At 34.0% G+C, this 25,265-nt stretch overlaps 1 protein-coding gene across 13 annotated transcripts in view; it reads left to right on the forward strand.

Annotated features, from left to right (window-relative positions):
* MYCBP2 (MYC binding protein 2) overlaps positions 1-25,265 on the forward strand; it is a 261,465-nt gene that overhangs the window by 87,715 nt on the left and 148,485 nt on the right. For 11 of the 13 annotated variants that reach the window (XR_006271202.1, XM_043477949.1, XM_043477938.1 and 8 more), the window contains exons 16-20: positions 3,404-3,549; positions 3,804-3,905; positions 11,440-11,547; positions 17,883-18,002; positions 19,076-19,157. Coding sequence is in view for 12 of the 13 variants with exons in the window: in XM_043477949.1 (XP_043333884.1) it covers positions 3,404-3,549; positions 3,804-3,905; positions 11,440-11,547; positions 17,883-18,002; positions 19,076-19,157 (558 nt within the window). In the remaining variant the exon portion in view is untranslated. Of the gene's footprint in view, positions 1-3,403; positions 3,550-3,803; positions 3,906-11,439; positions 11,548-15,587; positions 16,391-17,882; positions 18,003-19,075; positions 19,158-25,265 lie in introns of those variants that run through there. The other 2 variants (XM_043477944.1, XM_043477950.1) reach the window with 2 other exon arrangements.

The raw sequence follows: 25,265 nt of genomic DNA on the forward strand, positions 1-25,265 counted from the left end.
TTTCATCCACCTCATTAGAACTGACTCAGATCCATTCTTTTTTATGGCTGAGTAATATTCCATTGTGTATATGTACCACAACTTCCTTATCCATTCATCTGCCAGTGGACATCTAGGTGGCTTCCATGTCCTAGCTATTGTAAACAGTGCTGCAATGAACATTTGGGTTCATGTATCTCTTTCAGTTCTGATTACCTTGCTGGTTATTTCTTTAAAAAGATGAATGGTTTCTGTTTTCACTAATAGCAGAAGAAGGCACACTTTTGAAGTACTGCCATAGTGGCTCATATGATTCTTTAATGTTGTCAGCTCAGTGGATGTGAAGTGATATCACATCATTATTTTCATTTATATTTCTATGACTCATATTTTTCCTGGCTTTTTAAATATGATCTTCTGTGAGTTTTTCCTTTAAAATCTTTGCCTGTGTTAACAATTGGAAGGTGTTCTCTGAATAGTCTTAGTATTAACCATTTTCTGTTTTCTCTGCAAATAGTGTTTCCCAATTTACTGATGATTATTTAGCTAAGTTAGCCTATATTCTATTATTCAGAAGCACTTAACATTTTTTATAAGCAAATATTTATGTCTTTGAAATTTTTGAATTTTCTATCTAGACTAGAAAGGTGTCTCAATTTCTAGTTGATTATATGATACCTTAAATATTCTTCTAAAACCTGTTTTATTTCCTTAGATTTTAATGTCAATAGAAATGGTTTTGATGTGGGGTAGATATCCAACTTTATTTTCTTACAGATTATGTAGTCAATTCTACAGTCATTACATTTGAATTGGCTACCAGATTTATCATTTATTATATTCCCTTATATATCGCAACGTATTTTCTCAGACTTCCAATGTTTATCGATCCAGTCTTATGCTAATATTATGTGGTTTATATTTTGTATAGTAAGGTTAGCTCCTCTCAGTGTCTTTTTTAGTATCATTTGGGACTATTCTTAGATAATCAATTAAAATATAACTTTAATTGATGTTATCACTGACTCGATGGACATGAGTTTGGCTAAACTCCGGGAGTTGGTGATGGACAGGGAGGCCTGGCGCTGCGGTCCGCGGGGTTGCAGAGTCGGACATGACTGAGTGACTGAACTGAACTGAGTAGTTTTAGAATTGATTTTTATGGTATTAAATAATTCCATTCAGTAACATGATGTGTTTTTCTACTTATTCAGATTTTGTTTATTTTAATTGGAGTATAGTTGATTTATAACGTTTTGTGAGTTTCATTTGTACAGCAGAGTGAATCTGTACATATCCACTCCTTTGGTTCTCTTTTCATATAGGCTTTTAGAGTTTTGAGTAGAATTCCCTATACAGTAGGTCCTTGTTAGTTAGTTATGTTTTATATGTAGTAGTATGTATGTGTCAATCCCAATCTTCTAATTTATCCCTCTTCTCCTTACCCCCCAATAAGTTTATTTTCTGTATCTATAATTCTGTTTCTGTTTTGTAGATAAGTTAATTTGTAGCCTTTTTTTTATATTCCACATAAAATTGGTATCATATGTTTATCTTTCTCTGACTTAAACTATAATTTAAAAACAGGTCATGAATTTCTTTAATGCATGGATCTGTGCCTAAGACTTCTTTATGGCCAAATATCTATTAATTTGTGTTGAATATGAGTTTTTTCTATGTGGAATTATCAAAGATCATGATGAATACTCAATTAATGTCATGTAGTTTTCTTTTTAATTAACAAACTATTCCAACTTTAGAAGTTCTAGGAACTGTCACTTCTAAAGTTGCATTATGCTTGTTATAGTTATCCTTTTTATTCTTGTTGGGTCTCCCCCCTCCCCTGCCCCGGATTCTGTTGTATTATCATTTTAAAGTTATTATGTGGATTTCTCAGAATCAGAATGCAGTTTTCCCCCAAAATGTTGGATAGAATTTTGAGTGTTGTTTATAGCTAATACAGTGGGCTATCCTTTGGGAGATGAAATTAATTATCATACATCTTTGTATTATGATAGATCTTATCTTTCTAAGATCAGATTATTTATGATAATTAGCCATTTTTGTGAAGTAGGGGGAATCTTTTGAAGAAAAACTCAAGAGTGAGACTAGCCACTTCTTGGTCTCTGGCTTCCTTATTTGACACCTTGTTAGTACTTAGGTGCTTCTTCCCAACTAGTGTCTGGATTTTCTATATTTCTGGGTTTATAACTTGGCCTAACATGTATTCTTGCCTGGAGAATCCCATGGTCGGAGGAGCCTGTTAGGCTATAGTCCACGGGGTCTATAGTCCACGGGGTCGCAAAGAGTCGGACACGACTGAGGACTTCACTTCTTCTTCTTCTTAACATAGTTAATTAGATCATGTGTGTATAATAGGCTGTTTCTTTTAGGCTGTTGGAATATTATGATTTTTTAAGAATAAATTTTCTTTGCATTTTTAGCCTGTGTTAAAAAATATTTTGGCTTTCTTTGTTAAAGGATAATATTTCTTCTAGAAAATTTATGTTTGGGTCTGTTTACTCTGTTTAAACCCCTAACTTGTTTATTTTAAAATTTAATTTGGATAAAAGAAAGATTCTGTGTTGTTTTTTTTTTAATTGGGATTGAAATTTAGCTTTCTGGATTTCTCCCAAGCTATATTTCCATTTAAAATTAAGTGTTCCCAATCTCTGAACTTAAGCAGTTGATAAATATCATAAATTAATTTCTGAATTCTTTGGCCCTTCTTGAAGTTAATTCTTATTCTTTATATACTTTTTCCCAGAAATATACTGTCAGTTTCCAATAGTTTTTTATAGATTTAAATGGACAGTATCTAACCACATAGAGTAATTTCTTTATTAGTGAAGCAGAAATAAATACGTGAATAATGTCAGCCTAGGAATAAACATGCAGAAAACTGCTATTACAAATGACTTCAAATATTACAAAATATGTGTAATGTTTGTGAAAGGAGAGAATGGGAGATGATGGCCTGTAAAGGAAAGGAAGGGGTAAGGAGACAGAATGCATGAAGCTGGCAGGCTGAGCTCACTCCCTGAAGGTTGCCCACACCTCCTGTAACTTGTCTGGGAGATAGCAATGTTGTTTATTTGCTCTCCGTTTAGTACCAAAGCTGCTGGTGCCTCACTATGAAAACTTCTAAAAGACTGTTAATAGAAGCTTTGAAGACAGCAGAATCCATTTGTATTTTCTGTAGAAATATATTCATTATGCCTATTAGATGTTTTTAGTATCGATTCATACCTTTTAATTATTCATCTATTCATACCTTTTCTTTAAAATTGACAAATTCTGGTCTTCTGAAGCGGTGATTGCATTGCAGACTCATTTAAGCTAATCTTAAAAATGCAGAAAAGATGTTATGGAGTTTTTAGGAAACAGAAGGACTCCAGCTAATAATTAATTTATTTGTTTTTAGGATCTGTGGTTGTGGTTCTGGAGAATCTGGCTGTGCTGTATGTGGATGTTGCAAGGCTTGTGCAAGAGAATTGGATGGTCAAGAGGCAAGACAAAGAGGAATTCTTGACGCAGTGAAAGAGATGATACCTTTAGATCTTCTGTTAGGTAGTAATTCTGATAGTTTAAATGATTCCTTGTAGACGTGTTAAAGAACTAAGGTAATAGTTGATTATGCGATACTGCTTGTTTGGTAACTGACAATTTGTCGTTGATTAAGGGATGAGTTGCTTTTTTGCTAAAATTCTTGCAGTAAAAATCATTTGTGTTTTAGGCAATGTTTTTGTTAGCTTATTCTCTTGAATTTCATTTAGTTCTGTCATATCTATTATGAAACTAATTGATTGATTGTCATCATCCAGCTGTCCCAGTGCCCGGGGTTAACATTGAAGAACACCTTCAGTTACGCCAAGAAGAGAAACGGCAACGTGTAATCAGGAGACACAGATTAGATGAAGGAAGAGGTAAGATGTAGCTGCAGAGAAAATATGTATGAAAATCCATTTTCTTACACTGAGACCACTTAGAAGTTAATAAAATAGGCTGATTTGGTAAGAAATTAAAATTAGTAACATTCTAGTAACTTATGAAAGTGATGTGAAAATATTTCGGGTTTTACAGTTGTGCTAATACATACATTTATTTAAGTAGTGTGTCTATGGTGTAAGTCACCCATGTTAAGAATTGTGCCATATGACAGGCATCAAAAACTATTATCAATGGCAACCTTTAGAAAAAAAAAACCAAATTCTAAGAACTCTCCTTCACTCATATTTAGATGCATCTACTTAACTATGAATGCCAAATTAGTATTTTAAGTTCTGCTTTCTTACTCATTTACAATCACTATCATTTGGACATGGTCTTACCACTCTTCCTTCCAGTTTACTATATAATTACGCTTTTATGTATCTTTCTGGAAAAAAGCTTATTCTCGTTATGTACAAGAAGGGTAAGTTAGAGGGTCTGCAGGTTTTAATTGCAAAGATAGATATTTATTTTTTCCCTGTTGTTCTTGACCATTTCTCAGCCTGAAAAATATGTTTAACAGTGATTATAAATATTTTAGTATATATTCAACAAGCAGAGATAAATATAAGTATTACTGAAGTTATTGTTGTCCAATAGATTCTTTTCTTTGCAGAATTAAGACATATTGTTACGAAGGTCTGTGATTTTATTTCTCTGTTAGGTAAAATCTTAATTAGAAATATTTAGTGATACTGTATATTTTAATATTTATTAGAATGGCATGCTGTTTGATACAGGAGATAAAACGTTTTACTCATTGAACCATCATTACAGACTTTTTAGGCATTCCATTTTTATAATATAAAAGGGGGTAAGTATAAAATGTGTAGCACACATAGTAAATTCTTTTTAATGAAAACTCAGGTCAAAAACATCTGCTTAGAACTTGAAAATTGTCCTTTATAGTGTCTAATAAGCAATGTTGAGGAATTGATCCAGTGAATATTTGTTGTTAGTTTGGCTTTGTTTACATAAAGTCATTGCCATTAAATGATATTTTAATGAGACTAATGTAAATATATACTGTTGTTTATGTTATATAAATGTATGGGACGGTTGCATAGTAAATGTTTTGTAGAGAATGTGGTAAAATTTAAGTTCTGATGCATGGTAATTAAGTAATAATTCCTTTTATATTGATAGTGTGATTTACTCAAGGTTAAGTATCGTGATGGATTTACCACCTGTTTTTTTCTTTTTTTGGAGATGTTAGATTGAATCATACAAAATCACCTACAAAACCCCCACTTGCCTATGTTTCAACCTAAGTATAGCAAATCCGTATGATGACATTTAATTACTTGCCTAATGTGTATCTTAGTAATTTTTTACCTTCCTCTGTCAAAATATATTCTCTTGGTACAGTATATTTCTGTATATCAGAAGCAATAAAAGAATATTGATTATGCACTGGTTATTCAACAAAACTTTGTGATTGCAGAATATTCTTTTGCATATATTTTAAGATGTATCACGGACCTTTAAAACATATACTCTAACCCTTTCAAGTTTAAAAAAACTCCTTTATTAAATATTTATGGAAATTAGATTATTCTGTCTGTTTCAGCAAGCTTTCCAGGTGATTCTGAGGGTGCCAGAGTATGAGAACTGCTACTCTAGGGTGGTAATGTTCAAAATTTGTTCCGTGGACCTTCACCCTCAGAATCGCCTGGGCCTCCTGCTTTCCGCCTGCCTGAGGGTCTTCAGTACAGATCTGAGGCGCATATACAGCATCCTAGAATTTCTGTTTGGCACACTGCCAGTGAGGATCGTTAGCCTTGTTTTGTCCTCGTGAGGAACAGGAACGTCAAATAAAGTTTTAGTGTTCCAACTGCCACACGTGTATAGTTGGCAGCAGCCCGCATCACCACCACCCCGCCCCCCCGCCCCCCCAACCTCGGCTTCTACTTGATGCTTTTTAGATAACTAAAAGCAGTCTCTTGGTAATTAGGCTTGTTAGTAGTTGGCTTTACCTGTGTTTAAATTTCAGGCTTTTGGGATTAGATTAAGTTAAATTATCTTACTTGATTTATCTGTCTCATCCTGCTTACCAAGTTTTTGTTAGCTGTTTTGAAGTTGATCAAAATTTTTGGACCTAGCTCTAGTATTAAAGCCTTACTCATTAACCTCAGGCCTGTTGATGTGGTTTAGCTGCTATCTATAACACAAACTCTTCTGTTGCTATTGAAACCCCCAAGAGCAGTGTGGTCACTACTTTTTGATAATGTTGGAACTTTGTCTTTGTTTTTATGCTATTACTCTTCCAGGTAATACTTTTCTTACATATATATTCTTAGGTACTGATAGTATTCATTTACAGATTTTATTCCAGTGGTGTTTGTGATAATTTTGAGTTTGTGTTTTAGATGAGACAGAACAGAGTTGATTGATATTTAAGTCTCTGAGACTGGTTTAACAAGTAGAGTGCTTGTTCAGTTTGATTTTTAGCAGAACTCTTAAGTCATCAGGTCTCCTGGGTGATTATATCAGTGCTCTTATCTTTATATTCCTTCTCAGCGCTCTGTTGGAAGGAAAGCTATGCTCAAATAATGCTGTCTACCTTTCGTTCTCCCCACCCCACCAAATGTCAAATCAAAGTTTCATGATTGTGAACTGTTGGTAAACATGTTACGTCCTTTGCCCGGGACAGTCCCGTTTTATGCCTCCCGTTTGCCTGGGACAGTCCTGTTTTATGCGTACAGTCTGGACATGTTACTTACAGTGCCATCTTTTACGTTTTATAATTAGCCTAACTATATTGCATGGTGGTTGAGAGTATAGGTACTGAAGTTAGACTTTGGTTCATATCCTGGCTTCTTAACTTTTACTTGGAGTATAACCACTCTGAATCTCAGTTTCCTTACCTTTAAAATGAGGATTCATGTCAATGTATGGCAAAAACCACTACAATATTGTAAAGTAATTAGCCTCCAACTAATAAAAATAAATGAAAAAAAAAAAACAAACAAAAAAAAATAAAATGAGGATTGCAACTGTCCTTACTTAAGTCAGGACAAGGATTAAGTGATGTGCATGAAAATACCTGACATATTTACTCAGCTCTAGGGAAACATTTGCTGGTGGTAAGGATGGTGATGATGAGGGTGCTAGTGATGGTGGTGGGCTGTTTAATAAACTTCTGTTCTCTTTGCATTTGATTCTTTTCCTGCTCTGGCTTCTACTTGGTTGCTTTCCTCACGACTTGGGATGCTCATCACAAATTTTGATTATTATTAACAAAACCCACTACATCTTCTATAAAATAAAGTGATTCCATTTTGATTAGGAAAAAATCAGTTTCCCATGCTTACAAATTAGAATGTAAAAATAAATGTGTTATAGTCGCTCCAGTTTCAAGGGGGTTGAAAAGTCATTGCTATTGACTTTTAAGCCTCAAAAGCCATTGTTTTCTTGATCTGACCTATTGAATCCAGTATCAGCTGATATAATGCTATGCACATTAAAGTCCCTTTTTAAATCAAAATATTATGACACACCTAGAAAACATGAGTAAGAAAAAATACCAATGTAAATTTTCATCCAAAGATAACTGCCTTAGAATTTTGGTATACTTGAAGTTTTTCTATGTATATTTTTTTTTGTTTAGATATTTTATATCATTTCATACTGTGATGTATATTGGTATGCTGTTTTTTCCCCTTGATGATTGCAGCATAAATTTTTCTGTGCCTTATTGCAATACCATATTAAAGTATTATAGGAATTTAGGTTAAAGGTTTTCTAAAAACATAGCCTTTAATTGAATTATTACTTTAATTCTTGGTCATCTGCTAGTCAGGTTTTATACATTTCCAGTTATAATCACTGACTGAATTTTATTTTATATATTTGCTTAATGTTATGGTATATACATTTAAAAAATTTTCTAGCAGTTTTTTTCCTTGCCTCCCCATTCTCTTTTATGAAGCAAATGAGGTTTAGCCTACCAGGTATATCTCTGTATCCTACTCCATTGAAATAGAGTCATGTGCAGATATCAACACTTATGTAAAAGTTTAGGCAGTTTACTTACAGAAGTGATACTGTATTAAATATACAGTTGTTTGCAGCATCTTTTCCCCACTTTACAATACAGCATGAACATGTACTATATCAGTGAGTATGGACCTGCCCCATTCTGTTTAATAGCTGCATAACATTTCATAATCTGTCTATACCACAGATTATTCAACTATTATTTTATTGATGGTCATCAAGATTATTTTCAGCATTTTGTGGATTTTGCTATAATAAATATTCTTTAACTTGTAGCCATATGTAGTGGAATTTTTATTTATATAGTAGAGCTTACCAGTGATAGAATATGCGGGCCAGAGAGTGTACCTGTTTTAAATTTTAACATGTATTTCAAATAATTTTTTAAGTATTATGGGAATTTATCTTCTCAAGACTAATATATGAGTGGTGTTTTCCTCTAGCACCACCTGCCTTGTATTATTTTTAATTTTTGTAAAATGTTGATGAATGACGTTTTGTCATTGCTAATTTAAATAGCACAGAAGCACTTTTTTTCTTCATAAATTTTGTTTCAATGGCTTACTATTTTTCCTCTGAGAGAAGATACCATAGTTTTTTATTAACTCTTCTTCTTTTTGGATTGTTTTAAATATTTTGTTATAATTACAAGTTCTTAACATTTTTGAGCTGAAATCTTTAAAAAAAAATTTCAGTTTTCCTTAGGACAGATTTCTGGATATGTAATTACTGGCCCAAAAGATAATAATAATCTTAGGTTCTTAAATGGATTACCTGTAACTTTCTGAAGGGAACTCCTTACTTCCCCACCTTCAAGATTTGCTACCTGCCCCTCCAATATGCTCAATTTTCTCTCAGCATACTGGAATAATTTCTTCTTGAGTTTTGTGTAAACTCTTTATCAGTCATTAGACTGTAAGCTTCCTGAGTCAGAGATGGTGTCATAATATTTGTCCAAGTGTTCCTAGGACCTGTGCCTGAAGTTGGTTATTTAATGTGTCTTTGTCAACTAATTGACAATATTTCATGGACTTCTCATCACTCTCTGCAGTGAGGCTTAATAGTATCAAAAGTCATTAATTATCTCTTTTGTATATTCATCTCCAAACTCGTTTCCTACTACTCTCTGCCTGATAACCTTATACTCCATCCATTTCAGCTGTTTTTTTTTAATGACCATATAGTAACATTGTTGATGTCTTCCTGCTTTTATAAATCCTATTCCTTTTACCTGGAATGCCCTCTTTTCTCTTCTTTCTCTCTTGGCAAACCTTTTCTCATTCTTTGAAACTTCTTTAGTTCACCAAGTTGATTTGATTACTTTTCATCCGTCAAGATACAGTATGTACAGATTTCCTTTACAACATTTATCAGAACATATTGCAATTCTTTGTTTCTGTTCTGTCTTTCCTGGTGGACTGAATTTGAATGAAATCTGTGTCTTTGTCATTATATCTGTGATACCCAGCATCTGTGACACTGAAGATAATAAAAAATCTTTGATGAATAAATGAGTGACTTAATTACGTAAGAAAAATTATTTTAGTCCATGGGATACAGAGTATTTTAGAACCTGGTAACCTGATAGTATAAATGGTAACTAAAGTTGAGTTTGCCTGATGTACTTTCTATGTGTGATTGCTTGTAGGCCTTCTGTGTTTATGTACAGAAAGGTCTCTAAAAAGATTGAATTTATGAGAAGCTAAAGAAATAATATCTTTTCTGAAAGAAATAATATCTTAGGCAGACCATAGGAATTAGAAGATGGTAATACAGCTTAATATTATTGTTATTTTAATATTTGCAATTCTTTTGTGTAGTTAGAAAGTGTCTCATATACTTTTTAGAGTGATTTATATTATCTGCTTTAGTAAATCAATTGGAAAATAGGGCAAATGGATAAGAACATGTTCATATTTGAAATGTGTCTCATTTTGTTACATTTTAAAGGTGAAGCTTAGTTTATATAATCTTAGTTTGAAAATGATTGACACTGTGTTAATAATATTTAACTCTTCTGTTAACATTAAATTGGCATATTTCTATCTATAGTAATCATAAGCTATATTATTCTTGGTGTTTCATAGAATTGATGCTGCTTATGTTTTTTCCTGTATCTAGAGACATATTTAAAAATATTTTTTCTACCCATTTTTAATGTTTAATGCAGGGTATTTTGGTATTTAACATGACATTTTTCAAAGTTTATTACAGAGCAATAGTTTAAGTTTGCCCCATTGTTAGAAAAATTAGTTATAGCTAAAGATCTATAGAGAATAACAAAGAAATTTAATTTAAAATGTTCAGTGTGTATATACTGTCAGTTTCCTTTTCAAATACTGGTAACTCCTTAACTGTCAAATTTACTATTTCGAAATTTGTAAGCGTTTTTGATATTGCTAAAACTCAAGGAAACTGTAGTTCTGTTCTATAAGAAAATAAAACTTTAAGGTATGAAGCTTTATTTTCAAGCTAAGCAGTAATGGGGAAAACAGTTTTTTAATTTTATTGAAATTAATTTGGCTGTAAATTTTTTCTTATATATTATATAAGTAGAAATGACTGTAATCTTTGTCAGTACATAGTTATGTATAGTGTTATGTACATAGAGGGGCTTCAGAAAGAAATTATGAGAGAATGGTTAATGTTTCAAAAATGTAACTGGGTTTAGATTCCCTTCTTTATCATCAGTGTGAAATTGAGCTATCCTTGTGTCTGATTTTGTGTATGTGGTTACAGAAATCATACATAAAGTTAGATTTATGTTTTTAGAAAATAAAATACAGCTTACAAAATACTATCTTTATAAAGCAGTGATTTTGCATATATATATACACACATGTATGTGTGTGTGTATGTATGTATACGTATTATATATGTGATATAAAAATGTGTGTGTATATAAATATGTGTATCTCAGATCATAAGAATTTTTTGTTTTGTTTTTGACAACCTGTTTTCTTTGACAAAATATAGTTAAATTAATAATCTCTTGGTTTTATATCAAGATTAACATGGGTATTAAATCTTGAAGACCTTGTTAAACTTTAATCATTAATTTAAGAGTGAGTTGGTTTTTTGTATTTTAAAAAGAAATATATTTATTTTTAATGAATATATGGTTTACTAAGTGTGAATATATGTGATGTTAAAAGATTTATAGGAAAATTTGATATATTCTGTTTGAACTCTATGATTACCTATTTGAGACTATTAGTAACTACCTAGTAATATTATAAGTATAAAAGATTAGAATTTGTACTTCATTAACTATATCTAAGATACTAAAACTTGTGTGTGGAATAGTGAATAGGTTATGGTTGGGAGCGGGAAGTTAACGGAGGGGACTTGGGAGAAAAGTATGATGTCCCAAACTTTAATTTCCATGCTTTTTGGGTTGAATTACTTTTGTTCATTGTAGTGTTTTATTTTGTGAGCTTTTCTATGCACATACAAAATGTTTCTCCTCAGGCCCCCTTGTATTTGCTGGTCCTATTTTTATGAACCACCGAGAACAGGCTCTAGCCAGACTCAGATCCCATCCAGCACAGCTAAAGCATAAGCGGGACAAGCACAAAGGTATTTGGTCTTCTTCTCAACTAGGCGGGATGCTTTCCCAACTTCTGCCACTTATTTGAGTATTGTCTCTGGGAAAATGCACAAACCTAATTCTTCTACTTTGCTTCTATCATTGTTATATAGCCTGAGGAGAAAGAACATGCTGAAAGTATACTGTTTGTCAATGACTGTCAATCTTATTTTACTGTATTTTTTTGTTAACTTTAATAAAAAGAAGACATTTTACAATGTATCTTTTTCTTTTCCATTTCTTCTCAAATTTCCTAAGGTTAAGGAAAGGTGGAAAAAATAATTACGGCTCTCTGTTTTATATATTTTATTATCTGCTCTTAGATGACTGTCACCTGGCATTTTGCAATCCTTTTTTCTTTTTTTAATGCTGTTCATTTGCTTCAGAATTAACAGAATTGCTAAATTCATTGTATAAAGTGATAATGAGTTAACCTCTATGATGCTTCCTTTGTTTTAATATAAAAGTTTATATATATAATACACATGATTTATTTGATATTTGAGGTTTAAAAGTGATAGATGTTAGTGAGGAGTAGACCTACTTTGGTCCTCAGAAACTGTCATAGATCTCGACACATCTTGAGTGACTGGGAATATCTTGCTGTATAATTCTTTGAGATCTGAGTTCTAGATTAATTAAAAATATTCCTAAAGCAAGAATTTTTTAAACAAGAAATTATGGGTCAACTGAGATCAGGAAAGAATTTAACGCAGGGAACTTAGAAATTTATGTGTAAATTCTGCCTTGAATCCTGGCATGTGAACCGGCCACTCTTGAAGTAGTACAACTTATACTTAATATTTTCTTAAATGCCTGAAATGAACCCTGGAAAGTAGAGCAGAAGATTTTAAAAACACATATTCTGTGCAAGTTAACCTAACTAATATTTTCTCTTTTTGGGGGTAGGGCTACAGAACTGTTGCAGACTAATTTTCTTTTTAAACTTTCACATGCAATATATTGTAATCAATTTTATTTTTATTTGCCTGTTTCAGTCTATCAGTTTGTCACTCAAGGCAAAAATGTAAAACAAAACAAACCCCTGTTTTTAGTTAAACCACAAGTAGAGATCTATTCAAATTATATTCTGCAGGAATAAAAATTGAGATTAGTTTAAATCTAATGTGATTAACCATAGTAAAATTTGTGATTGTTTTATTTACTGGATGCTCTTAACAGTGCCATTAATATTTAAATCTAAGGAATACTATTTGGGGTATGCTATGCAAATCATTTTAGTTATTGCCAGAATTTCTGATCTCATATTTTCCACTATGCCAGTATTAGAGACGCTTTTATCAGGTCTTTTTCTCACCAATTAGATGAAAGTAGAGTTCTCCAGTACTTTACCTGAGATTCACTATTTATATTTCAAAGAGCAGTTTAAAACTTTTTCAGCTCCATGTTAGTATGTTATAGACAGTCATCTTTGTGTTTTTTTTCCCCCAGAATTTAAAATAAATGCTAAAGAAGGCCAAGCTTACAAATTTAAAACAGACTTTTTATGATGTCACACTGATTAGCTATAGAACTATTCAACTTCCATCTTGTTTGTAACGGGGTTATTTAATGAGACTGTAGCAACCCCTTTGGAAGGACTGATTTTGTAGTATTATACAGTTAGGGCCATTTTTTTTTTAAAATCATCAGATTGTATGGTTTTATAGAATGAAATAGCTTCATTTCCTTAACACCAAAATAACTTTAAAGTATAAGTAATATTTTATCAAATGGTGTCCCATTTTATGTGGAAGGTGTTAACTTACCACTCACTGTAAACCCACAGGTTTGCTTTTTGTTGCTCCCTTTGCGTTTTCTGTTCCTATCATTTAATCCCCTTGCCAGAGACTGCTTTTACTCTTGCTGCATATAGTCATAGTCTTTTAATAAATTTCTTTTCCTGTATAAATTTTTTTTTCTCTTGTGTCTCACTCTATTTATCTTCCACTGAGAAAGTCACTGTATTAATTGCTGTGTTCTACCTTACATTTAATTATGTTGGTGGTACAAATTGTAGGATAATAATGATTTAAATCTTCTAGACTGTGACATTTTTGTGGGAGTGTGTGGAGGGTAAGAACTATGGATTTATTGTAAACAAGTGAGTTCTAAGATGGAAAGTTGGAGAGCTTCTGGCTGATTGGAGAGAATTCAGAGAAGGTCACAGGATCTGTCAAATTTTCAGGCAAATTTTGACCAGAGGCCAGTAGTGCATAAGACTGAATCAATACATATAACATATAGTATTTAAAGAATGTAACTATAGATTACATTTTAAACAGTTATCTGAATTAACACTTGTTATAGCTATTCAGTGCCTTACATAGAAAAAAAAAGATTTTAGTGTACTAGTCTTAGTTAGGAACATTCGAATTGTTCTAGAGGTAGTCTAGAGGTGACTGACATGAAAATCTGAAGGCACTCTCAAAATCATCTCTGTGTTTTACACCTATTTTCTGTAGAGAAATGGTATGGTGTAATGGAAATACGGCCTTTGGAACTAGGCCTCAGTTTTAATCCTGTTTTTCATTTACTACAACTGTGTGACCATTCATAAATTTCTTAACCTCTTTGGTTTCAGTTTCCTTATTTCAAAAATAGGAATAATAATTCCAAACTGAATATGTTGATATGAAGATTAAATTGATATATATGTGTGTGTATATATATATATGTATATATATTCTTTGCAAATAAAAATTCTCCATGAATAGTAGCTTAAATTCTTCAAATTGAATTCTTTGCTTTCTCTTTTAGAATTATCTTAAAGGTACAAAATTTGAGATTTGTTAAATGTGTAATTAGTTTATTTTATCAAAAGATTTAAGATGTCAGCCATTTGATGGTGGTAAAATACGTGAGCCTTATTTTTGATCCATTTCTAAAGCTGCTCTACTATTTATTATTTTGGGCTGGCTACTTAACCACTCTAAAGCCTTGGCTTTCCCAACTGCAAAATGGAATAACAATATCTATATCATCAGATTACGGAATTTATTAGGGAGAGCGACAGTAGTGAATATTGACTGAGCACTTTTCATACATTATTGCACTTATTTCTCATAAGAACCTTGTGATGTGATGTGCCATGTTAAAAAGATCCAATGTCAAAATTAAAAAAAGAAAATTTTTTTAAAAGAGGGAGAAGATCCAGCATTCCAGTTTTCATAAAACTGGCAAATGAATATATAGAGACAGGAATCCAATCCAAGTCTCTTAGGCTCCAGCACCCAAAAACACTTATCTACTGTGCTATTTAGATTTTCAGTGTTTAGCCAGAGATACTTAGCAAATTGTTGTTTACTACTGCTTTGCTGTTTTATTTTATGACTTTGTTCCAAGTACTCACTGTTCTGTGATACATTCAGCAATATGCATGCTTATAAGATTAGCCCAAAAGTATAGATTTAAATTAAAATTAAAGGTAGAGTCTTTTAGATACTGAATCTTCTTTCCTCTGTGTATGTACAGAAATAAGCATAAATAATGTATATATACATATCATACTTTAGAGACAAAACTTTACAGCTCTCAGAGTTTTAATATCACATGATATATGTATGAGCATATTCATGTTAGGGAAAAGATAGGTGTGCCTAAATGGCCAATTATAAGAATATTTAGGCCTAACTTTCCTAAAAATCTGAGGTTTATTTTATTTCTCCTCATTAATACTTTTCTGAATAATGAATTTGAGCAGGATTAATCTTGCTAAATTTCATTTGCTAATTTTTGAATTTGCACTATACTCTTGACTGTTTAGGTATCTTTTTGCTTTGATAAACTTTTGTAAATTTCTAAATTAATAGAATTGTACTTATTTTTTTAACTGACATAAAATTCCAGATACAGATATAAATATTAAAACCTCTGTCACTGCTGCTGCTAGTGATCAAGAATTTCATCCCTATTTTTTTCTTATAATATTTCACCATCTATAATAATTGACAAATTATTTTTATAGATAAAAGTTTTGTTTAGGTTAACAAAATGTTTCTAGTATTATTTTTTATTTCTAAATGATTGTCATTACTACTCATTTAATAGCTGTGATTTTAATCAGTAAATTACTAGGCTTTTTCTCCCTCTTTCCCTGATGCTGTGTCTCTTTTGTGGGCTTTGTATCTCTATTTAATCTCTATATTCAAGAGAGAGGGCAAAATGCCAAATTGAAAGGTGAAAGCTTTAACTAGGCATCAATACATTTATAGAAAGTGAAATTAAAGTGTAACATTGAATATAGTTAGGTCTGGCACAATTAAATGAACACAGTTTGTCTTCTATGATAAATCAGAGTTGGTTTTAATAATGAGATATTTTAACCAGTTGAGATAAAGCTGTAAAGTTTTTATGTATCCGTCATCTTATTTAAATAGTCTTTGGAAGAGGCTTACTACTTTATGGGTAGGCCCTTGTTTATACTTTACCATTCCACTGTCTTTCCATGATGAAGAGTCTTTGAACTAAGAGTATATTGCATTTTGGATAGAGTGAAACTAAATGTGATTTTTTTTTAATCCCATACTCAAGTACACATTCTTGCAGATTTAATTGGCAAACCTATATTAGATAATTTAGCAAAAGAGGAATCATTATTCTTTATCCTTTTATAGTAAAACCTCTCACTAATTCAGAACTATGATACTTCAGATGCAGTATTTGTGATTTTTTTTTGAGTAAAAATTCAAAATAACTTCTTCCTCTGAATTTTCAGGGCCATACTTTTAAGGGGAAACCTGTCTAAAATCACTAGCTTTTCAAACCAAGGGCTCAAGAAATGAAGGATTCCTTCAGCGTGCCTTCAGCCTCTGGGTCCAGCAATTAATTCTTGTATGTTAAAGGACTTTCATGTTTATGGTACATTTTTATGTAATATAGGCCTATTTTGAAGTATAATGTAGGTAACCACATTTTATTTATTGTAGCATTTAGTTTAATCTATAATCTGTACTGCTTGAAGGTAATAAAACTGAATTTTTATTTAAACGTTCTATAATTAAGACCTTTCCAGTAAGTCATATAGGCCATGTGTTATTCCGAATTAGTGAGGTTTTACTGTCCTAGTGTTGTAAAGAGTTTAAAGTTTTTTAAAATGCTAAAGTCATTTAGTTATAGAAATGGAACTTGTAATTTAGGCCAGTTTTGTCTTACCTTGGATATTACTAAAGATTAGAAATATTAGTAAGGAAAGTATACATGAACATAAAATGATATTATTCTGTTTAGTATTCTAAAATGGATAGTGAAAATACAGAATTATCTTAAAATGTGTGTCTGTAGATCCACATGTGTATCTGCATGTTATACACATTTAACTTAGATTTGCTATATCACAAAGCAATTAACTTAGGCTAGTTGACCTGAAATTCTTTTCAGATTTACATTTATTCCATGTGTAAGGAATTTGAATCTTGATGATACAGAAGTCGTATTTTAGTTCATCTGTAGTATTTGACTGGGAAGGTTCAGCTAACCTTTCTTATTTACACATTCCAAAGAAAGTTGTTATGTTCTGGAATGTGTTTTTAAATTTTACAGTTAAAATGCTAAAATATTTAAAGTTAATGTAGAAACCACGGGGGAGGGAGGGTCTTAAAGCAAGTTTATGGTAGGCAATTTAAGAAGGAGGGCAGAAAGAAGGAATAAAAGCAGAGGGTTTGATTGAGAGTTGTGGTTGGGGGCCAGAAGAAAACCACAAAGCAGACTGGCTGAGGGTCACGGTGGGACAGATGAAATGACTGACAGGAAACCACTGAATTACAGTAATTGGATAAAGCTATTTGATCTTAATAAATTTTTAAAAGTTCAACTGAGTTTAGCAATACTGGTGGACAGAGTAGTCTTCCTAAGATGTGTTTGGGAAATCTAAGTGATTTGCAAGTCAGCTAGAATTTTTTTTTTTTTAATGACTAGCACTAACAATATCACTAAATTTAAAACAGTTGTTAAATGACTCTGCATGCAGTTATTTTTTATACAAACTAAAATTTCCCATATAAACTTTTACGTGTAGAATTTTGTTATTTCTATAACTCAATGACCCCTTTACATCACGTAACTGATTAGATTAAAAGGCTTATCTGTAACCAGGCCTTATCTGTGTTTTTACTGATTTAGTAGTATTTTGCCAACAGAAGTTATTAGGTTATATTTTCAAAATTGGCTTCTTTGCAGGTAGATTCTTGATCTATCACTTCTAACAGCTGCAGATCCTTCTTGCTTGTTCCTTTTAACATTTTCTCTTGTTTTTCCATAGTAAACTGATTTAAAATTTTATTTTGAAGATGAGTCATGGCTTAATTACAAATTATAACACTTGCAGATGGAAGTGGAGAACGAGGAGAAAAGGATGCAAGCAAAATCACAACATACCCTCCAGGCTCCGTGCGATTTGACTGTGAGCTCCGGGCAGTACAAGTCAGCTGTGGATTTCACCACTCAGGTAGCAGCTGGAACTTTAGGGTATAACTGCATTTTTACAATTGTGTTGAATAGCTTGTTTGTTTAGTTTGGACAAATGTAGCCTGTTAACCATGTGTCAAAAGCTATAGCATCTCTCAAATTTATGAAAGCATATTTATTAGACAGTCCTTTTTAATCTGTGTAATGATCGTCTAGAGAGCTGACTTCTCATCTGTCTTCTGATGGACTGATTCTATAACTCAAGTCATGAAATTCCTGAAGATAATTTTAAACTATAATTCTCTGATTTTTTTTATAAGCTGGTCATAAGCTTTGTTACTATTCAGTGGGAAATGTGCATCCACAAATTCCTTTATTGAGAGCTTTTTAAAACATAATTTGAAAACTATTTTGTACCAGTACAGTGTATTAATTTTATAAATAAAATTTTATCTGCTGTTAAATCATTTGCAAAAATCATACATCTTACTTCAGCTTTATTGTGCAATATCTATAAGAAAATATCACTTTTTAAATTAGAAAACTGTTTTTAAATGTTGAAAGTATTTCAGTTCCTACTAAATCATTGGCATTTGGGTTATATAGCTTAAGTTGTACTTTTCAACCTTTATAAAAATAAAAAATTCTTTCTTTGTTGTTCAGTATATTTCCTTATTTGGTAAGGCATTGACAGATATTAAAGTTGTGACAGACATACCGATGTTGTACATAATCGTGCAGAGCTCAGACCCTCTACCTATATAATTATCCTAGATATGAGAGAACATTTTGTATGTAGTTACTCATTATAAAAAGACTTAACAGTTGACTCAGACCAATGTTTTATTAAATGTTAGTGTTATTAAATGGCATTTATAAGTTTAAAGTGTATGTTTTAAAAACATTATGCGTTTTTATAACTTAACAAAAATATTTTACAGAACTAAAATTATATTCTGTTTCTCATTAAATATAAATGTCTTTGCTCCTATTGCCTATTCTTAATGGCTCTACAGATTTTAAATAGTGAAACTTGAACTGCTTTCAATATAGTTGTGATAGAAATATAAAATGCATATAATGAAAAAATAAAGCTCTGAATTTTTATTTCAGTGGTTTTAATGGAAAATGGCGACGTCTACACATTTGGGTATGGGCAACATGGGCAGCTCGGACATGGAGATGTCAATTCCAGGTACTTTAACATCTTTTGTGAAAGTGCTTTTTTTTTTCTTCCTTTCTTTACTTTTTTCCTTTTTTCTTCCTAAATACACATTTCTACACTTGATATAGTATTTATACCACTGTTTTGGAAAGTGTGGCCCATAAATTATTGGTGGTTCTTGATTTTGTGGTTGAATGCTTTTGTGGGGACAAATGATTTTGTAGTTTTAGGAGAGAAGTTGATTTACATTTTATACATTTAAAGTAAGAGTGATTATGATTACCAGGAAATCATACTATATTCTTCAGAATTAATATCTTCTTAAAGGCTGTTCATGGCAATAGAAAAGACAGTGACTATCCCCAAATGGCATTTTAATAAATCAGCAAAGGATATATTAATATTCCTTGATGTTATCTATTTTAAAATTTTAGCCTAATAGTAACATGATGTCATCAAAGTTTTTGAATAATGTTCAAACAAAATGGTCACTCAGAGAAACTGTTTTGACTTATCCAGAATAGTGAAGAACTAATTATGGTAGAGACTATTGGACATATTTTAATATTCATTCTTCCCTACCTCATTTGGTAATGAGGTTTTAGTTGATGACATGACCGCTTCATTTTCCCGCCTCCACTGCAAGATGCGGCCGTGTGAACTACAGTGCTGTGTGCTGTTCTGGGTCACTGTTAAAGGGAAGGGGGGTACCCTTCCATTTCTCTGTCTCCCCTCCCTGCTTGCTGCCTGGAGTCCCTGCCGGTAGTGGGAGCTGGGGAAGTCATCACAGCAGTCATCAGCTGGAAACTGTCCTGAGGGTGGCAGAGCCACAGGATAGAAACAGTCTGGGTCCCTGACATCATGGGACTTCTGCAGCAGCTCCTTATACTCGGGTGCTCACCTGAGACAGAAGTTCTGTTTGTTTAAGTCCTGGCTTATTGACTTTCATCCCAGCAGCTGAGTCCATATCTGCTTAATACAATGAGAGTGCTTTGGGTTAGAAGTATGGAAAATTCATCTTTATTAGCTCAGGTCTTCCAAAAAGATCCTAAAGCAGGATTAGATGTACAAAGGGTTTATTGGTAGAAAACTTCTGTGAAAGGGAAGAGAACAGGAATTGGGCTGAGGTAGGTCTGACCCCTGCAAAAGGAAAGAGGGAAGGAGAATGGGACAGGAAGAGTTAGGTTACAGTGCAGTTCTAACTGAGTTTTAGCCAGGCCAGTGGGGTGTCCTCAAGCCAAGGTGACTTTTGGAAGAGTCCCACATTGGGTAGGAGGGCCAGCTTTCATCCTTCACAGTGCTCAGTCACAAGCTGGTAGGTTCCCAGGGGACGAATGGCCTCGTGGACCCAAAGAAACATGGCCTGAGTCTGTCAGTCACTTGTGCTCCCTGCAGCAGGTGGTCTCAGGACCTGAGTGGTCCCCATGTATGGCTGCCCCATCACTGACACCACGTTTATTTCTAAGTCTGGGGAGATACAGGGCTGTTGCAGGCTAGACATGATTCACCAATCCAGTCTGCCACAGAACCTCCTTTCTTTTTGTCTCTCTGCTCTTGCCTAATTCTTCCATGTATTCATAAGATACCTGCCAGAATCAATTGGAAGTGTATGATTTCTCATTCACATACAGTGAGTCACTCCAGTCATTAAGTAAAATCCAGAATTTTCACTTTATTCTGAAATGAATGCATTACTGTGGCAGGGATGATACCATTTACATAGTAAAGACCAGTGATCCTTAATCCTGGCTGCACAGTAGAGTTGCTTGGGGGACTTCCAAAAATACCATGCCTGGGTTCTAAGTCTAGAATTTTTAAGAGGCCTGTGTGTAGAGGTGGGCATTGGGAGTGAGAGATGGTGGCCACAAGGGTTGGATAGAATGCTAGTATCAGTTTTTCCCTAAAAGCTCTCCACGCTCTAGTGTGCCTCCAGGATTAAGGAAATACTGTCCATCCTAGGGGGCAGGGTCACATCCATGTGCAATGCAGTGCACACAAAATGAGGATGAAAGGAATGTCCTTAGTTACTTTGATGAATGCTGTTACTAATGAGAAGAGATGATTGACGTATCATTGAGTTCAGCTTCTCACTAAAAACACAAGTGAAGCATACATTTGATACTTGTTAAGACATTTATAAAACCAACACAATCTTAGTGACAAGTATTGTGCTTGGAAAGAGCAAAAAGTCTTTAACAGAATTACTTTACCAAATGTCACTGGATATGGCATTTATATATTGGGCATTGGATATCACAGAGTATCAGTGACTTTGCAGGGTTGAGCAGTTAGTGTTACAGGCTTTAGAAGGCAGCAGATATTTTGTTTCGCAGGTTAATAACCATCACTTGTTCAGAGACTGAGACAGGGCTTGTAATTTGTGGGGAGAAGAATTTGGAAGCTTTTTGTTCTGTTTCTCACAGAAGACTCATGACCCAGAAGAGGATTTATTATTATTACCATCATCATCATCATTTTTGCGTTGTTACTTAGCTGGCAGTTATTTTGTGAGTCATGACATAACCTGGGAAAGGTGCTTTACAGTTAGACATGAGAGAGCAGTTAGTCCTGTGTGCAGCAAGGGGGCCACGTCTTCACAAATCAGACTTTGTACTTGGATGTCATTCCACAGAGAAGAGTTAGCAGATAGCTGTGTTTTCTGGTCTTGACTGAGTGGGAGGGAAGTAGTGAAAATCATATCTATGATTAAATTGCAACCCTCAGGTGAATGTGCTGTGTGAAGAATGAACAGAATAAGTTCAAGATTCTGCCACCCCCCCTTGAGGTGTAATGGCTTTTGAAAGGGAAGGCCCTCACCTTGGCTTTTCAAATGAAGAGGGTACCTAAAAACATTGCCTCCTGGTCCTGATCATCACCCAACGAGCACCATACCTTGCCTTGCAGTGACTTGCTCAGGCGACACTATCATAGCAATATGCTAAGTATTTTTAATAGTTTGACTGTATCTTCATGAACTAGGATAGCTTTTAATGTTGAAGTTTATGGCAACCCACTCCAGTACTCTTGCCTGGAAAATCCCATGGACAGGGTAGCCTGGTGGGCTACAGTCCATGGGATCGCAGAGTCAGACACGACTGAGTGACTTCACTTCACTTCAAGGAGATTAAAGTCTGGTGGGATTTGTCTTAACTGCCCAAAGTCGTTCTTTCCCAACATGTACATTTTCACTCCTGGTTCTGTTGATTGAGTTGTCTCCTTGTGCTGTGGGGAGTGTCAAGCCAGGGCATGCAATGAAATAATGCCTGCACGTTGTAGCTGGTGGATTAAACGAAAACCAGTCAAAACCATCTGTGCTGTAAACATTCTAGTTACCCTGTTTGCCTGGATTTGTGTGGGGTTTGGAAGGCAGGAGTCAGGAACTTACAGATTCCAAAAGGACTTGACCATGTGTATGGAGGAACAGTCCCAAGAGGAACAAAGCCTCAATAGCATACCTATTAACTACCTTACCACAAAGCAAAACATTTATAAATATTTTGTTGAAATAGAGTTGGAAGGTTTTTTTTTAAAGTTTCTTGTAAACAAGTGTTTTTAACCGAAATTTATTGTATAGCACACATTAGTAATGTGTGATGAATGTAAGATAAATATTGTAGTGTGCATGTGCTGAAGGTAGAAACATGTTACTGGATTTCTCTTTACTTCATCAGGCAAGGATGGCTGAGCCTGATTTTGTCACTTGGTGCCTGTGTGACCTTGGCCAGATTAGTTAACTGTTTTTGTGGCTCAGGTTCTTCCTCTTAAATAGGAATAAATGTTTCTCTCAGAAGGTTTTTGTGAGAATTCAGGAAGACAATACGTGTTGTTTTCTTAGCACAAGCACCTAGCTCGTAGTAAATGCTCAATAAATGTTGGCTGTCCCTGTTGCTGCTTTTAAAAGGGGTTGTTGAAACGCTTCTGAGGACTTTTATGCATTCATTCATGACTCAGCCTTCATTTTTGTTTGTTTATATTCTTCAGTATGCTTCTAAATCTCCGAGTTACACATTCTTTTACAATTTTCAGTAAACTTAAACCTGGATGTTGGGAAAGAGACTGTATAGTTTAGATGCCTTTATTCTCCTTTTTTTTTTTTTGGTAGAATCTTGATACTTCTAATGTTTTTGAGTTTCATCTTTTTCTTGCTTTAATATCCTCCTTCTGTGTTAGTATGCTACACATCTTGGTGTCTGGAACCATTTAGACGAGGTTCAGATCTTTGTTTCATCTCTTACCAACTATGTAACTGTAATTTACTAAGCCTTAGTTTAAATAATCCCATAGGATTGTTAAAGAATTAATATAGTGTCTACAGAATGCCTGTCATGCATACACATACACACATAATTTTTGTTTCCAGTTCTTCCTCTGTTTACCAAATAATTTAATAAATGGACTCTAGTATCATGAAAGAGTTCATTAGAAGAAATGCCACCAACTTTGGGAAAATCCTTTTTAAAGCATGTCAGATCTATACATAGAATTATTTTGATAATCATTGATATATTTTATATGAAAATGCTGCATAAACTGCAAACAGATCAACAGCTTCCTCTGTCCGTGAGATTTCCCAGGCAGGAATTCTGGAGTGGGTTGCCATTTCCTTCTCCAGGGGATCTTCCCAACCCCGGAATAGAACCTAAGTCTCCTGCACTGTAGGTGGTCTCCTGTATTAAAGGCGGATTCATTACCGACAGCCACCAGGGAAGCCCTATAGTTCACCATACAATCCTTTGGCATGGTAATTGGTTATTGCCAAAGCTCATGGTCCCTCAGATTTGAGAACCACTCAGTCTAGCCACACCATTGTGTCCTCAGGTAGAAACGACTACTCCTTGGAGGCAGAGCCATTCTGCTTTCCTCCCCTTTTGTTACTACACATCTTGCTGTTAGTCACCACCTTTCATTCTTTGAAAATGTAGTTTTCACAGTGTTTTCCCAGTCTGAGTCTTACCATGCTCCTGAATGGTCCCGTACAATACAGTCACCCTGATACCTTAGTTAGATCTAGTGAACCTTACTTCCACACTCATGGTGGTCATTCCAGGACCACAATGGATCTGGCATAGCTCTAACTCTGAATTTTTAATTTTAAACAACGCATAATCTGATGACAAATTTTTCTTGTTACTTAATATTGCTTTACTTGGTGTTTGGCTGTATCAGTACTTCATTCTCTGCAGCCCTCTACTTTTTTTTACTCTCTAGTATCACTTAACAACCCAAGTTTGAGATTGTCATTCATTTTCGTCACTCTTACCCTTACCAATATCCTCAGTTTTCTCACCCTCTTGATCTTGATGCTAAGGTGTGACAAAACTTCAAGCACGAATCAGTCTACTTATATTTTCTATGTCTAGCTCGGACTTCTGGAAGAAAAGGAAACCACTGTTCTTACACAGATTGTTATGGTTTATAGATTAAATCAGTCCTTCTACAGTAGGCAATGATCCCCTTGTTTCTAGTTTTGAGCTATTTGATTTAAGCCCTTTTGAGAATGTGATGAAGGATATGGGCTGTCTCTTCAGAAAAACAGACATAAGGATATACATTTAAAAGTTGGCTTATAAAATTAAAAGGCTCACAAATTTCTTGAAGCTCACTCTTAGAATTCCTGTAAGTCATTTGGATCTGGGTTTAAAACTTCTAGTCTAAGTTTCTTTTTCTTCCATTCACCACGATACCCTTTCCATAATCTTCAAATCTGCTCCTTACTCATTTCTTCTTGCTCTAAGCCCTTGACTTCTATTCCTATCACAGCAAAAATGAAAACATTAGATGGGAAATTCTTCAGCCCAGCGACTCTACAAAGCTGCCTGCATCCATCCTTCCTCTTTGCTCCCTCTTCACGTTACACTGAAAGAGGGCCTGCTCCTGTCCCCACTCTGAGACCTCTCTGCCTTCTCTGTGGGGGTCTCATTCTGTTTCTTGTCTCCCCTCTGAACTATATCCCCTCGTCTTTACTCTCTCTTTCAACTTATGCAAGTTCTTAGAAAGGACAGAGCTTCCCCTTCAGCTCTTTTTCCCTCTAGCTGTTGGTTTTCCTTTGTTTTTCCCTTTCCTGCTGAGGTTTTTGAAGGGATTTTGTGTAGTCTCTGACCCCACTGTAAGTGCATTCTTTCCACACCTACCTGCACC

This window comes from Cervus canadensis, chromosome 9 (assembly GCF_019320065.1).
Source record: "Cervus canadensis isolate Bull #8, Minnesota chromosome 9, ASM1932006v1, whole genome shotgun sequence".
NCBI lineage: Eukaryota > Metazoa > Chordata > Mammalia > Artiodactyla > Cervidae > Cervus > Cervus canadensis.